This window comes from Candoia aspera, chromosome 5, assembly GCF_035149785.1.
Source record: "Candoia aspera isolate rCanAsp1 chromosome 5, rCanAsp1.hap2, whole genome shotgun sequence".
In the NCBI taxonomy this organism is placed as follows: Eukaryota; Metazoa; Chordata; class Lepidosauria; order Squamata; family Boidae; genus Candoia; species Candoia aspera.
The window spans coordinates 26,301,425-26,315,449 of NC_086157.1; the positions used below are offsets into that span (position 1 = coordinate 26,301,425).

Genomic DNA, 14,025 nt, shown 5'->3' on the forward strand with positions numbered 1-14,025 from the left:
GTTGGTGGATAAAACAGATCTTGTAAACAGTTTATCAACTAATATTATAGGATTTGTTTAGTTATATATTCAACACATTTCTACCCCACCGCAATCAAAAATGACTCTCAATAGCTTATATAGACTATAAATAGAAATAATTTAAAACATCCACGAATACATTAAAAACAAATGGAGTAACACAACAAACAAAAACAACAGTCAGAAAAAGGACTAAAACTAAAACAATAAAAAATAAAGAATGGCATCATATATACATTCAGGGGAAAGTCTTCTGAAACAATTCCATTTTCAAGTTTCCCAAAAATCAGCAAGGAGGGGGCTAGCCTGATTTCAACCAGGAGGCTGTGCCATGGCATCAGTGCTGCCACAGAAAAGCAGCACCATCTTGCTTCAGGCTCCCAAACTTCTTGAAAATGTGGGATTAATGTCACGAATGAATCAATTAAATTATAGAATAGTTGAATTATATGGATGGATAAAACGTGTGTGTGTGTGTGTTTTATCTGTTCAATAGTGTCCAATTCTTGGAGACTGCCTGGACAAGCCCCTGCAGTTTTCTTGGCAAGGTTTTTCACAAGTGGTTTGCCATTGCCTCCTTCCTAGGGCTGCTGAGAGAAAGTGACTGGCCCAAGGTCACCCAGCTGGCTTTGTGCCTAAGGCAGGACCAGAACTCACGGTCTTCCAGGTTCTGGTCTGATGCCTTAACCACTATACCAAACTGGCTCTCGCATATATATATCAACCTCCAATATAAGGAAAGTGTTAAGGCATACCAGAGCATCTTTCCCCATACTGGCACCCTATATGTTAGCTGTACTACAGGCCCATCTCACATTGCCAGCAGTTATGCTGGCTAGGAAAATGGGACTGCCTAGGGAATAAGAACAAAAACTGTTCATTTGCTGCTTGACTGCTAGTTTACAATAGTTTATGAGAACTTTAAAAGAGAGAATGGTATAATTGGATTTAAAACAGATGCATTCATCAAAACTAATTTCTGGACAGCATCTCACCTGGCTTCTTCATCATTCCATGCAACTCTCATGCCTTTTCCTCCACCACCTGCCGAAGCCTTGATCATCACAGGGTAGCCTAGCAGCAGGGAACAATTAGACAGAAATTTAAATTTTGATCGTACATTCACGACAACTGACCACATGTTCAATGACAAAGTCAATAACAAGCTTATTAAAAAGCTTTCTGTTGGGAAGATGAATTTAAACTGCATTACCAGTACTGTTATTTTAATGACAGCAATCTCCTGAATTTAAGTTTATCAGATTGAATTAGTAATAGCCAATAAAAAACACAGCATTTTAATAAATAACTAAAGCACTGTCTTTCCATCAAAAGATCCTCAAACTAGCAATACCATTTTTAAAGAAATTGGAATTTAAATTCAACATGACATGAAGACCTACACAAGAAAAATAATACGTAAAAATTAATAATACCATTTCGTTAACCTAATCCAAGCACCAAGCTTTTAAATATGAAGCAGTCAGATAGACCTTTCTGAGAAGGGTCATCCACACTTTAAACATCACTGTTGAAAACAACCAATATTCAGATAAGAGAGAGATCAATAAAGAAATCTGCAGTGTTAGAACAAACCTTGTATATTGTACTTCATTCAGTTAAAATACTTCCCTTCACTTACCTAGCTGATGCCTACCACATAGAGAGCAACCTTTAAGTTCTGATACCATTTTATTCTAATCATAATAGATATATATATTAGTTGAATTTGTCAGCTACTATTTTGCATTCTTAAAAGGAGTTGAAGGAAAAGGAGTTGGCAAATACTCACTGAAGGAGATATTTAAGTTATTCTAGATTTTAGAGCCTTTAAATGATGATTTGGCTCATTAGCAAAGCATAATCCAGAATCCAGTGCAAACATTTCAGTTGAGAGGTTGGAATCCAGTGTTTTTGTTCCATGAGCAAAGAGGTTTCCATGCTCTCCTTAAGATCCTTCTCTTACAATGCAACTCTCACTTGCTTACCAAATGAAAATGTTTACATTTATCAAAAATTGCTTCTGTTTTATGTCTTATACTACATAAATATTTGTACTAGAGTATTAAAATTTAACTATTTTACATGATTGTAGTATTTATTGATCTTATACAATTTTACTAGCATATTAATGTATACATTCCTCTAGAAATATGAATCAAAAAGTTCAATAGTAGCAATGAACAAATAAAAATACATGAATTAAAGCTAGAAAAAAATGTTAATCAGCATACAGGCAGTACTGAATTTGGATATAAGGGAAGTTCAACTTCTTGTCCAGAACTAATTCTCAATTTACATTTTGGACACTATTATATAAATCCAAGTACAAACTGTACATGAGCACAAGAAGTGTGGAGATCCTACATTATTAGATGGTACCTTAATTTGATATTGGGCCAATGCTTGATTCAGATACCAAGTAACACATAAAATTGTATACTTTACCATCAGTGAACCTCTACTCCTGCCCTGCCCCTGTTCCCCAACAGTAAAGTTGAGTATCCATAGACAACAGCTGTTGCAGAGCCAGCCAAGCTTCCAAACCGAGGAACCCTGAAACAGGATTCATCCCTGTTCTGCACTTAGCTGGAGCTGGTTTCTACTATGAACATGACCATACAGTTTGCAACTTACCACTCCTCCGCATGGCAAATAGCATTTCAGGTAGCTCCACTGCCACCTATTCCATCCCAGTGGTTGAGGAATGTTAATGAAAAATAGGTCTGTCCTGGTTCTGAAAGACCACAACCATGGAAAGCCAGCATAAACAGCCAGCATGAACCCAGTTCACACTGTAATTCAGATGATCCAGGAGCTTTCTAATCCATTGTAATGGAAGCAAAGAAGCCACTTCAACTTTTTATCAGGGAAAAAATGATGGGGTTTATTTTATTTTTGAAGGTTGCAAACTGAAAATGCATATCTACAATCTCACAAGGAATATTTATTACTGAAGATCATTAGTTCTCTGAAACAGAATGATAAGATTATAAACGATATGCACTATGACGGTGTCATATGTGATGGAAATTCTCTGGGTCCTTTTATTTTTACCTGCATTGATTATCATTGCTTAAATATAATTAGATGAAGAGTTGAGAAATCTTTTTTTTTTTGCTAATTTCATTTCCCACTAATTAAACTGTTCGCACACATTGTGCAGATTTAGACATAGTTTAAAAATTTGACAGTAGGTACTAGATAAGTTTTTATATGATGGACACAGATTTCATATGATGTGGTTACTAAGCTTTCACATTTTCATCTTGCTCTGTGTCAACTGAATTGACGTATCAAAAAATGATTCCTACCTAGACATTGCTGTATAGGATTTTTGTGTCACTTCTGCATGGTAAATCGCTTCAACTCAGTATCATTTGAGGATTTTCTAGCATGAATTCCTTGTTTTTATGGGGTTTAGATCTGAAGTTTAACTTGGACATTCCAAAATATTCTGGGGTTCTTTTTTGACTTCCTGGCCAATTGCATGCTGTACTCTTCCATTGCTGGAAATATTTACTATTATTTCAGAGCTTCTCACTATCAAGACTATGTCTCTGACTTTAATGGAGCCCCCCAAATTTAAGAAAAGTTTAGTAAACTCTCTCCAGAGTGTATGAATCAATCAAGTATCAATGAATACCTATCAGAGGTCTTCGTAAATTTCCTTTTGAGTGCGATATGGTGTGTCCTCTAGAATCTTTGAATGGAGAACTTCGAAGTTTGTGATATGTATATAAGGCAGGACTGGCCAAGTCAGAACTGAGGTTTTAATGAAGTACACAAGTGGCCCTAGTTATTCCTTAAACTGAATTGACTGAACTAGGGAGTAATTACTTTTTTGCATGGACACACTTCATGTTGGATTACTTTCTTTATGAAATAAATGAAAAAGCACCAAACTTTGGTATTGTTTACTCAGTCCCTTTACATATCAATACAGCTTGCATGAAGCTCTGATACATTCATTGGCAAAATTATACCAACTTCTTTCCCAGAATTATAATCCCATTTACAGTATATAAAAGCAGAACTAGTAAAAACAAGACTGCACATTTATTGCTCCACAAAGGGTTGTTAGGAAGGTGGGCTTAATCTCTAAACAATTCGATCTCCTGGTTAGACCTGGACATGGAACACTATCCTTAATTGGACAAAGCATCAATTAGTCTCTCCAAAGATTCTGGCTCTCATTTTTGCTCTGTATTTTGTAAAACAGAAAAAGTACTCAGAGAAAGAGGAGAAGGAAGAACAAGGAGAACATGCCTAAAAACATCAAAGCAAAAGGTCCAGCTTATTCAAGGAGATAATAAATAACAATAGCTAGTCTATATTGGTGTTATTTGGAATTCTGTACACATATTCTTCCCTATTCTCCTATTTCCATTATCCAAATAAACTGCTTTTTGTATCTAGAAATTTAGCTTAGTTTTAGAAGAGAATTTCTCATTAAAACCTTCGCCATGTGCAAGGTCACACAGTTGGTCAACTACATTTTATGTTTCAAAACAGCCATAAGACTTGTTCTGCATTTCTCAGTTTTGGGTAGGGAGATGTCAAGCACCTTCCTATTTTCCTAGAGCTGGACTGGATGGAGAAGTCCTTGGCAATCAGCTGGATTGGACGTCAGGAAGTTCAACTTGACTGGTGGCAACCTATTATTATAATAAGTTGACACATTGGGGGAGATGGGCAGTGATATAAATTTAAATAATAAATAAATAAATAAATAATACTTTCAGAAAAACCCTTCAAAGAAAGTGTCTGCCAGTGAGGTTTTAAAAAATCCTCCTTCCTGTTTTGATGCATGCATCCTGATCTTTCTTCTTTTTTCATTTATTTTTAGGAGTCTGTGTTATAATTACACATTCTACTGATCCTTCACTGTATTCTTCTGATATATGAGCCTCTTTCCTTTGTTGTATGCATTTTTGTTCATGAATTTTATTTTACACATACATTACTATTAGTAATCTAGTGTACACTACTGCTTTTGCTCAGAGTTTAATATATATTTGAATATGAGTATATAAGAGGAGTACTAAATGTACCTCTGAGGTACATCAATGAAACCTGCAGTCATTCTGTTTTTGGCACCACTCAGCTGATCAATCAGCTGGATCATGGGGAAAAGACTGGTTGGTCTGCACTGTTAATAGAATTGCTAAGAGAGCTTTCTCAATTGGGTTCAATGTGGAAGGCTTTAGACAATTTATCCTAGGGATCCTGAAGCATGCAGCAAAGACCACTGGAAATAAAGCAGTTTTAATCTCCTACACACCACCCTACCATAGTCCCAGGTCAATCACATTTCTGGGGAATCTTCCCTTCTTCTAATACAAATACTGTACTAATGCATACTTGTTATACAGCAACTACGCATAAACTGTTGACATAATGTTGATATCTCCTCAAACATCATGCATTCTCTGGATTCTGTTCATCTACTGACTAGCAATTTAAAGGTATGATTCTGAAGCAATGCATATATACTGCAGTGATGCATAGGATTAGCCTATGAGGGCAACCTATCAGTGTGCTGTGGAGAACTCTAGTAAAGTGAGAGTTCAGCAGTAGATAAAGCATCCTCCTCAAGATATAGAACACATGTAATGTATGTGTACTGTATTACCTGAAAAAAGGATGGAAAGATATTCATACCAAAAATCTATCACAATTAAAATTATTTGTTTGTTTATCAAATTTGTCACCACCCATCTCCTCCCACCAGGGGGACTCTGGGCGGCTACAATTACAATTATATTTTTTTCTTGATTAGAAGCCTTTGAATTTTAATCTGAATATTTACATAACTTGGACGTTTTCCCCCCATATCTGCTGCTGCCTTATTTCTGCCTTTTCATATAGGTTACTCAGCCTAAGAAATAACAATTGGCCAAAGGTTTTTGAATGAGCTTTGAAATTGCATGGTATTTTGCTCAGCCTCCCTTTCCAAGATGCTATCACATAATGCAGGCCAAGAGCAAATATAAGATCAAATTTAATTAGATTTATACTCTTCATGCCACCTTAGCAGATGGCAACATCTAGTCAACTCTGTCTCATTTCAGAAACTAAGCAGGATCAGCTCTGGTTAGTACTTGGATGGGGGAATTACCTGGGAATTCCAGAGCTGTTGGACAAGCCAGATGGCTGAGAAACATCCAAAGAAAGATAGTGGCAAAGCACTTCCTTAACACTGCCAATAAAACTGCATGAATGCAGTTGCCAGCAGTCAACCTCAGTTTGAGGGGATGGTTATGATTATTATCAGCCACCTCAAAATTTCATATGATAAAAAAAAATCTATTTTGTAAAATATGAAAGTTGTCAAAGTGTAGACAATGACCCAGAGAAGTAGTTTAGGTTCTCCTGGATTCAATAACTGACTTCAAAGGAGTCGGCTGACACTCCCACTCCATATTTCTAACCATTTTTTAAACACTACTCAATTTCAGTAAGGATTTGTTTTATAAAATGAGTAAGAGGTCCTATTATTTTTTAAAAAGTCAAAATCTAATTGGAGGTACAGTGAGCATAAATTCTATACTTACTTATAGCTGACCAAAGCCAATATTGTAATACAGATCAGCAAATGATTTTGGAAAAATAGAATAAGCACAATTACATCAGCTAAGAATCAGCCCTGGCTGTGTCTTAGCACCTTATTTACAACATGTTTTACATAAACTCATGAAACACCCATTTTTTAAACAGATTGGGATTATGTCATCCTGTTTGCAACATAAATTGCTAGAATGTATTTATATAGATACGATAATATAGAATTAAGTTTTAAGGTGCAAAGAATTTCTTCCAGTTCTGATAGCAATAGAGGATTTAAAAACTGATACCATTTGTTCCATAGGGATTCCTGATTAAACAGATCATTTAGTCAAGGGCATCTTCTAAAAAGCATGCAAATCTTTTGCAGTCCCCAGGTAAAGAAACCCTAACTTACCAATTTCCCTTGCAATTCGGACAGCTTCATCTGCATCCTGTAAAAGCAGGAAATTGGACCCACCATTAATCTCATCAACTACTGTTCAGTGTCTCTAGGGCAATCATATATTACACTGCCTTTTCCAATACATTTAATGTTTGATTTTACAACCTTCTGACCCATTTCATTCAGAGCAATATAAAATTAATTCCAGTGAAATGTAAATTTTACCCCATCATTGCATTACACTCAGCCCCTAAGCAATAAAGAATCACTTAGTGAGTAGAAAACAAGAAAAGCAGCAGGACTACCGAAGGATTTCTCAAATTGCTCGAATTATTGAATTTAGATGGTTTCACTAGGAAGTAAAGATCAAAACGTTAGGACTTTTCACCTGCCAGTTAATGCCTTTTTTGTTTTAAGTTTGTTCCTGTCTTCTCAGGTACCTGGGTTTCATGTTGGCCTAGATACAGTCAGCAGGGGGAGTTGATTCTCTATTGTTTGGCTAAGCTTCAGCATCAATACAAGTCTTAGAAGATTTACTGAAAAGTTCAAATATCATGTTGCCTGAGTCAGGGTTGGGTGGGGGGTATAATCCAAAAGGTAACCTTAACCTTAAATGAAACTTCTGCTCACAGAAAGTAATAGCCCTTGGCATTTTTAACAACAGAATAGAAATGGTTACATCTGCTAACTTTTATTTTAGAATTAAAACTCTGACTATGACACACAGATGGAGAAAGTTACAAAACAAGATAAAAAGCATGGTTCAAATAATGGTTAAGAATAAACAGAAAAGGCATCATTGGTTCACCTTTTTGTAGAAGATCCCAATCCCCGGCATTTTCAGTTTAAACAAATCTTGGAAGGTTAGGAATTTAAGATAGAATATAAATCTGAATCTATATATATGGTAACAATAAGCAAAAGAGCAGCTATGTACAGCTCCGTTCTATTTGTAGAAAGTGAACTTTTATCTGAAGAAAACTGACCCCCCCAAAAAATCCCAAATGTGTAAGTTGATTAGTAAGTTAACAATACAATGTATTTTCATCATACATTATTGAGTAACATGTTAAAAGGCTGAATGTCTATCTATATTTTATACTATTTGCACAATGCCATAATATACATTAAAAAAAAGAAATTAAATTAGGAAGCAGATCACAATCTACTAGAAGATCTCAACATTAATCAGCACAGACTTCTGACACCCAACTATTAAAAAATAGCAACCAAAACTATTCCATCTGCTGAAATTTAAAAAAAAATCGGGGTGAGTGTGAGTTGATTTGTGTTTGGAAAGAGAGAGTTTCATTCCATTCTAAACTCAAAGCAAACTGGTAAGCTCACAATTCTGTGTTAGGTTTCAGTTTTGTTTTTAAAAGATAATTCAAACACAATCCTCCTATTGCTAGTTTAAGTGTCTGATATACTCAGAACCCTCCAACTAATCTATATGGCTGAATCTGTAGGGACTGACTTTTGAACATTAAAATGAAAACTGTTATTTTAAAATATTCAGGGTTTTTTTTAATCCAACAAGAATTTTCCTTGCCTCAAAGGAGGAGGGGGGGTTGTTTTGGAGGATTCTTGTTAACATTAAAACAAAATCTTTTTAGTACCTACTAAGAGCCTGATGAAGAATAAGGAAGCTGATACAGGAAGTTGTCAGAAAATTTAATTTCCTTTCATTAACCAGTCTTCTCTACAAATCAGTGCTTGTTAAGTTCAAAGCACCTCTGAAAGCAACATCAGTTTTAAGTGTGTGTGTGTGTGTGTTTAATTCAAACAGGCACATCTGTTAATGAGATTTTCCAAACAAAAACTGTTTTTAAACCAAAGAAAAATCCACAAAAAAAAAAGCAGGAAAGAATAAAATCAAGGTTTACTGTTATACCTTGTTGCTTTCCCAGCAACCTCTGCAGGCACCAGGCTCTAGCTTAGAGGGATTTTTAAAAATGCATGAAAGGGGTCATTTAAGAATGTTAGTGATTTCCACACATTGAGTCTGAAGGTTCTTTGTTCCTGTCTGTGACAGTTATGTGAGAATACTTCCCCTTAATAGCCTCTCTGTCAGGAAGTGTTAAACCTGCCAAATACAGACAATTAGAGCCTCTTGAATAAAATGCAGGAAGAGTGAGGACTGATGAAGAGCCCGACTACTGTAGAGCCAAGGAGGAAACTTCCATATTGCTTTTCTCCTACTAAATTCATGCATAGCTTTACTAACAGAATTTTAAAGTGAAAGCAACCTAGTCCCTCCTCCCTCCATTTAGCTACTGTACCTGTAAACCAGGAGTATCTGGTTCACACTTCAAGCTCATAGGAAAGCAGTCAACTAGTTATTCCAATTTGCATTTTGAAGCAGTACTATTGTAACAAAATTACTCTTTTTATTACTCCTTGTATTAGGAATGCTAACCTATAATTCACAGCCTTCAAAAATAAAAGCTATTTCACCATCCTATTAGTCCACTTTTGTGAAAAAAATTAAAATCATAAATGCTATCTTCCTCCAGTCAAGAGCATATAGATACATTGAGCCTATTCGCTTCTGTTTAAAAGCAGGCCATTCTACTTGCACAAAGAGAAACAAAAGAAAGAAAAAGTTAAGAAAGTCTAGTTTTACTATTTTCCCAGCTTTTTCTCTCCATGTTTTCTTCTGGTACTCAGGACCACTTTAAATGTTCCCAACCATTGGGATGTTAAGCTCCTATTTCTATGTCTTCGCCAGTCTATAGAACTGGCTCAAACTAATCCAGGAAGAATCTCAAGAATCAGAAGCCCAAAGTTAAGTATGGACATATGGTGTTGGAAATCAAATCTATTCCTCAGAGCAAAAGTGTCCATTTAAAATGGAAAAGGTTTCCCCCCGCCCCTCAAGCGTCATTGCCATGCAAGGCCGGGGTTTCTATATTATGCCAATCTGGAGGAAAAGGTTAGTTACATCTTCTCCATATGCTGCGACTCAATCTCCATACCCAGGCCTGAGTTACAACTAGGTTTCAAATTTAATATTGGTGCAAGTAGCTTCCTATTATGGGGGGGAGAGGTTTTTACAGGGAATAAGCCACAGAGAGACAACTAACACTCTGCTTTGTTATTGCCTCTGAAGAATATCACTCTCCTTTGCCAAAAGGCAAAAGCTTAGGAAAATTAGTATTTTTCTAAGTTTAATTTGCATATTACTTCTTCGTATAGAGGTGTTTTATCAGCTGATCTCCTTCCCTGCTACTGTGACACACAAGCATCAATACATGCTGCATGGACACATCCAATAAGCTTCTATGGACAACCTATAAAAAGATGGGTCTCTTGAAAGAGGGGAAACACTTTGTTTTAAGACCCAATGCCTTTGGTGGTCGTTGACCAAATGAAGGAAGGAAGGAAGGAATGAGACCCAATGCTCAAAATTATCTTCATTTGAAAACTTGAAAAAAATGAAAGGCCTGATTAGCACGATTACATCAGTAGAGGTATGGCTAGATCTATGCATGTGCACTTGCACATTTCGTTCAGTTTAAGGGGAAAATATTATATACATTCTTACTGTAGAGAAAGGCAGGACTAGAGATGCCAGGATTCTGAAGGAAAAATCAGCATCGGCATGCATACATATAGAGTATAGAAGGTGGCAAAAAATCATCCATTCTAGAAAATAGTAGGAGGACAGGTAGATGCTACAGAATTCTACAGAAGCTTATATGAAAGTAAAAACAAGCCAAGAGTCCTACAGTTTTTTAAGAGTCATCAATATTTATACTTGCACAAGGCTTCCATAACCAGACCCTTATTTCAGATGCATAAATTGTTCAAGTTCAAAGTTATCTTCAAGTTATATAGATGTAAGTATATAGCATTGCATAATATTTCGCATGTATAGAACACCTTTCAAATTTCGTGCTTCATATATTCTTTAACTCTGTACAACAGCCTTGGAAAGTAGGACAGTATCATTCCAATAGACATCCTAATCTGAATACCAAGATCAAAAGATATTGCAAAATTTATTTCACACTTGAAATTGGCGTCAGTTTGCATCTCTATATATAACAGGACTGGCAAATTTTATGCAAATATGTGTCGTATAGCTATGTTTTGGGGCCATTTTAATGTCTAGCAATGGCTGTTGGGTGAATTTTTTTGGACTAAAGGCCAAAGGTACTGAAAAGAATAAATATTATATTACTTGAAGCCAACTATGCCCTCTCTCCATAAAACAAAAATTAAATCCATATTATATTTAAGTATAAACTGCTTATCCAAAAGTCATTGCCTTAAGCACTTAAAATAAGAAATCAAACAACATTTGAACAGGGGTGTCTGCAGGATATGGTCAAAACAGTCAAGACGAAGGCTGTGATGGTGCAACCGAAGAACACCCAACCCGAATAAAAAACAGATGGAGTTTCAATAACACCATCACAGCTGCTGTTTGGACGTTTTTGACCATATCTTGCAGACACCCCTGGTTTGGAATCACACTTTTGTCCAGAGTAGATCTCAGCAAGGAACAAACATTTCCAGCATAAGCAGCCACAGTTAGCTACTTGTCAGAAGCAAGTAAGTAAGATGCAGAGTTTGCATCATGATGCATGCTTTGTCACCTGCCCCCTGGTTTCTGCAAAGCTTTCTTTTTATGCTTGTAAACAAGGCAAGTTAAAATGAAAGCCACTGACTGATGCAAGAACAGAAACGCCATCTGCATTTCTCTAGCTATAGCCGCACCACCCAACTCACTTTGACGCAGAATCCATTCCATGTTATTGCACCACAAAATGTAACTATTGTTTTCAAACCACTCAGGTCTTTGCATTTATACAACTTTGCAGTGCAGTGGTACTCCTTTGACCTAATTAAACATCTCATGTAAAGATGCAGTCTTTTTTATCAAAATCCAGCTCTTCAGTACTAACAGTCAGGATATTGGAATATCCTTAGGAAATCTGGAAAAAGACTATACTGAGCAAGATACAGGTAGTTCTCGGTTAATGACAGTAATTACTGTAGGACTGGGAGCTCTGTCACTAAGCACCACAGTTGTAAAGCACAATGTCATGTCACTGCATCGACTTACAATGGCAGGTCCGATAGTTCCACTTACGATCATTAGATGAATCCTACACAGTAGTTAGATATGATATCACATGATCTCCATTTGTGACCTCCTGCCAGCTTCCCCATTGCCTTTCTTGTTGGAAGCTGGCAGTAAAGGTTGCAAATGACGATCACATGGCCACAGGAGGCTGCAACCATCATAACTGAAAGCCAGTTGCTGAATGCCCATGTTGTGATCACATGACCATGAGGATGTTGTGACAGCCGCAACTTTGAGGATTGGCCCAAGTCTCCTCGTTCAGCGCTGTTGTAACTTCAAACAGTCACTGAATGAATAGTCATTAACCAAGGACTACCTGTACTAGATTTAACATTTAAGGCCCAACAGAAGTTTTTCATCCATGGGTTCCACAATTTTCATGCCTTTCTTCACTGTATTATCTTTTAGGTGATCAAGTAACAAAGGCCATGGCAAGACTACAGTTGCAATCGAAATTATTCAACCCACATTGCAAATCAGGTTGATTGTCAAAATGTACAGACTTTCAGCTGTTTGCAATGAACAAATCAAACAAAAGCAATTGAAATAGCTCAACACAACGAATGCTTCAAGTGGTGTCCCCAAAGTCAACTGAAAATGCAACTTATATGAATTCTCCAGTTTCAAAATTATTCAACCCCCTGAATAGAATCCGTCACAACAGCACACACACAGTATGCAAAACAGGTGTTGTCTCAAGCACACCTGAGGCAACTAATCAAGGGCTTCATCAGTTGCACCAGGTGTGCTTGCGCTGGAACACATGGAATACCTGAAGTGGCTAGGGGTTTGTTGAGTGTCACGTTTGACTGCATGTTAGAAATAGAGTATGGCTAAGTCAAAAGAATGGTCCAAAAAGGTAAGAGGGAGATCATCGCCCTTCACAAACAAGGAACAGGATACAAAAAGATAGCGAAGGCACTGAAGGCTCCTGGAGACACCATTGGAAGCATAGTTGGCAAGTTCAAAGTTAAAGGAACAGTACCTGGACGGGGCAGAAAAAGGAAGCTGAAAATGGCTGCAACCACATTTCTGAGAAGGCAGGTGGAGAGAAACCCTCGAGTGACTGCAAAAGACCTGCAGCAAGACTTGGTGGCAACAGGCACTGAGGTTTCAGTGAGCACAGTAAGGCGTGGACTAAACACAGAAGGTTTCCATGCCAGAACTCCAAGATGTACACCACTACTGACCCAAAAACACAAACAAAGTCGGCTCCAATATGCTCAAAATCATATCAATAAGCCACAGAAGTTTTGGGATTCTGTTCTGTGGATCAATGAAACAAAACTGGAACTTTTCAGCCCGAGGGATCAGCAGTATGTCTGGAGGAAGAAGAATGAAGCATACGCTGAAAAGAACACTCTGCCTACAGTTAAGCATGGTGGTGGCTCGGTCATGCTCTGGGGCTGCTTTGCATCCTCTGGCACTGGAAACCTTCAGGTGTGGACAGCAAGATAGATTCATTGAAGTATCAGGAAATCCTAGGAGAAAACGTCATGCTGTCTGTATGGAAGCTGAAGCTTGGGCATCGTTGGATCTTCGAACAGGACAATGGTCCCAAGCATACCTCAAATTCCACTAAGGCTTGGATGCAGAAGATGTCCTGGAAGCTTCTACAGTGGCCATCGCAGTCACCTGACTTGAACCCCATAGAAAATCTCTGGTGGGATTTGAAGAAGGCGGTTGCAGCATGCAAACCCAAGAAGATTACTGAACTGGAGGCCATTGCTCATGAGGAATGGGCTAAGATTCCTCAGGAACGCTGCCAGAAGCTAGTGTCTGGCTATGCATCTTGTTTGCAGCAGGCCATAACAGCAAAAGGGTGCTCTAAGTATTGAAGATGCTTGCCATGGACAGGTTGAATACTTTTGAGACTGGAGAAGTCATGATAAGTTGCATTTTCAGTTGAATTTGGGGACACCACCTGAAGCATTCGTTGTGTTGAGCTATTTCAATT

The 14,025-nt window shown here is 37.3% G+C and overlaps 1 protein-coding gene across 3 annotated transcripts in view; it reads right to left on the minus strand.

Annotated features, from left to right (window-relative positions):
• PCCA (propionyl-CoA carboxylase subunit alpha) overlaps positions 1-14,025 on the minus strand; it is a 269,485-nt gene that overhangs the window by 184,133 nt on the left and 71,327 nt on the right. For all 3 annotated transcript variants that reach the window (XM_063304813.1, XM_063304815.1, XM_063304814.1), the window contains exons 8-9: positions 6,986-7,022; positions 1,017-1,095 (exon numbers count right to left, since the gene is read on the minus strand). In XM_063304813.1, the coding sequence (XP_063160883.1) occupies positions 1,017-1,095; positions 6,986-7,022 (116 nt within the window). The remainder of the gene's footprint in view (positions 1-1,016; positions 1,096-6,985; positions 7,023-14,025) is intronic.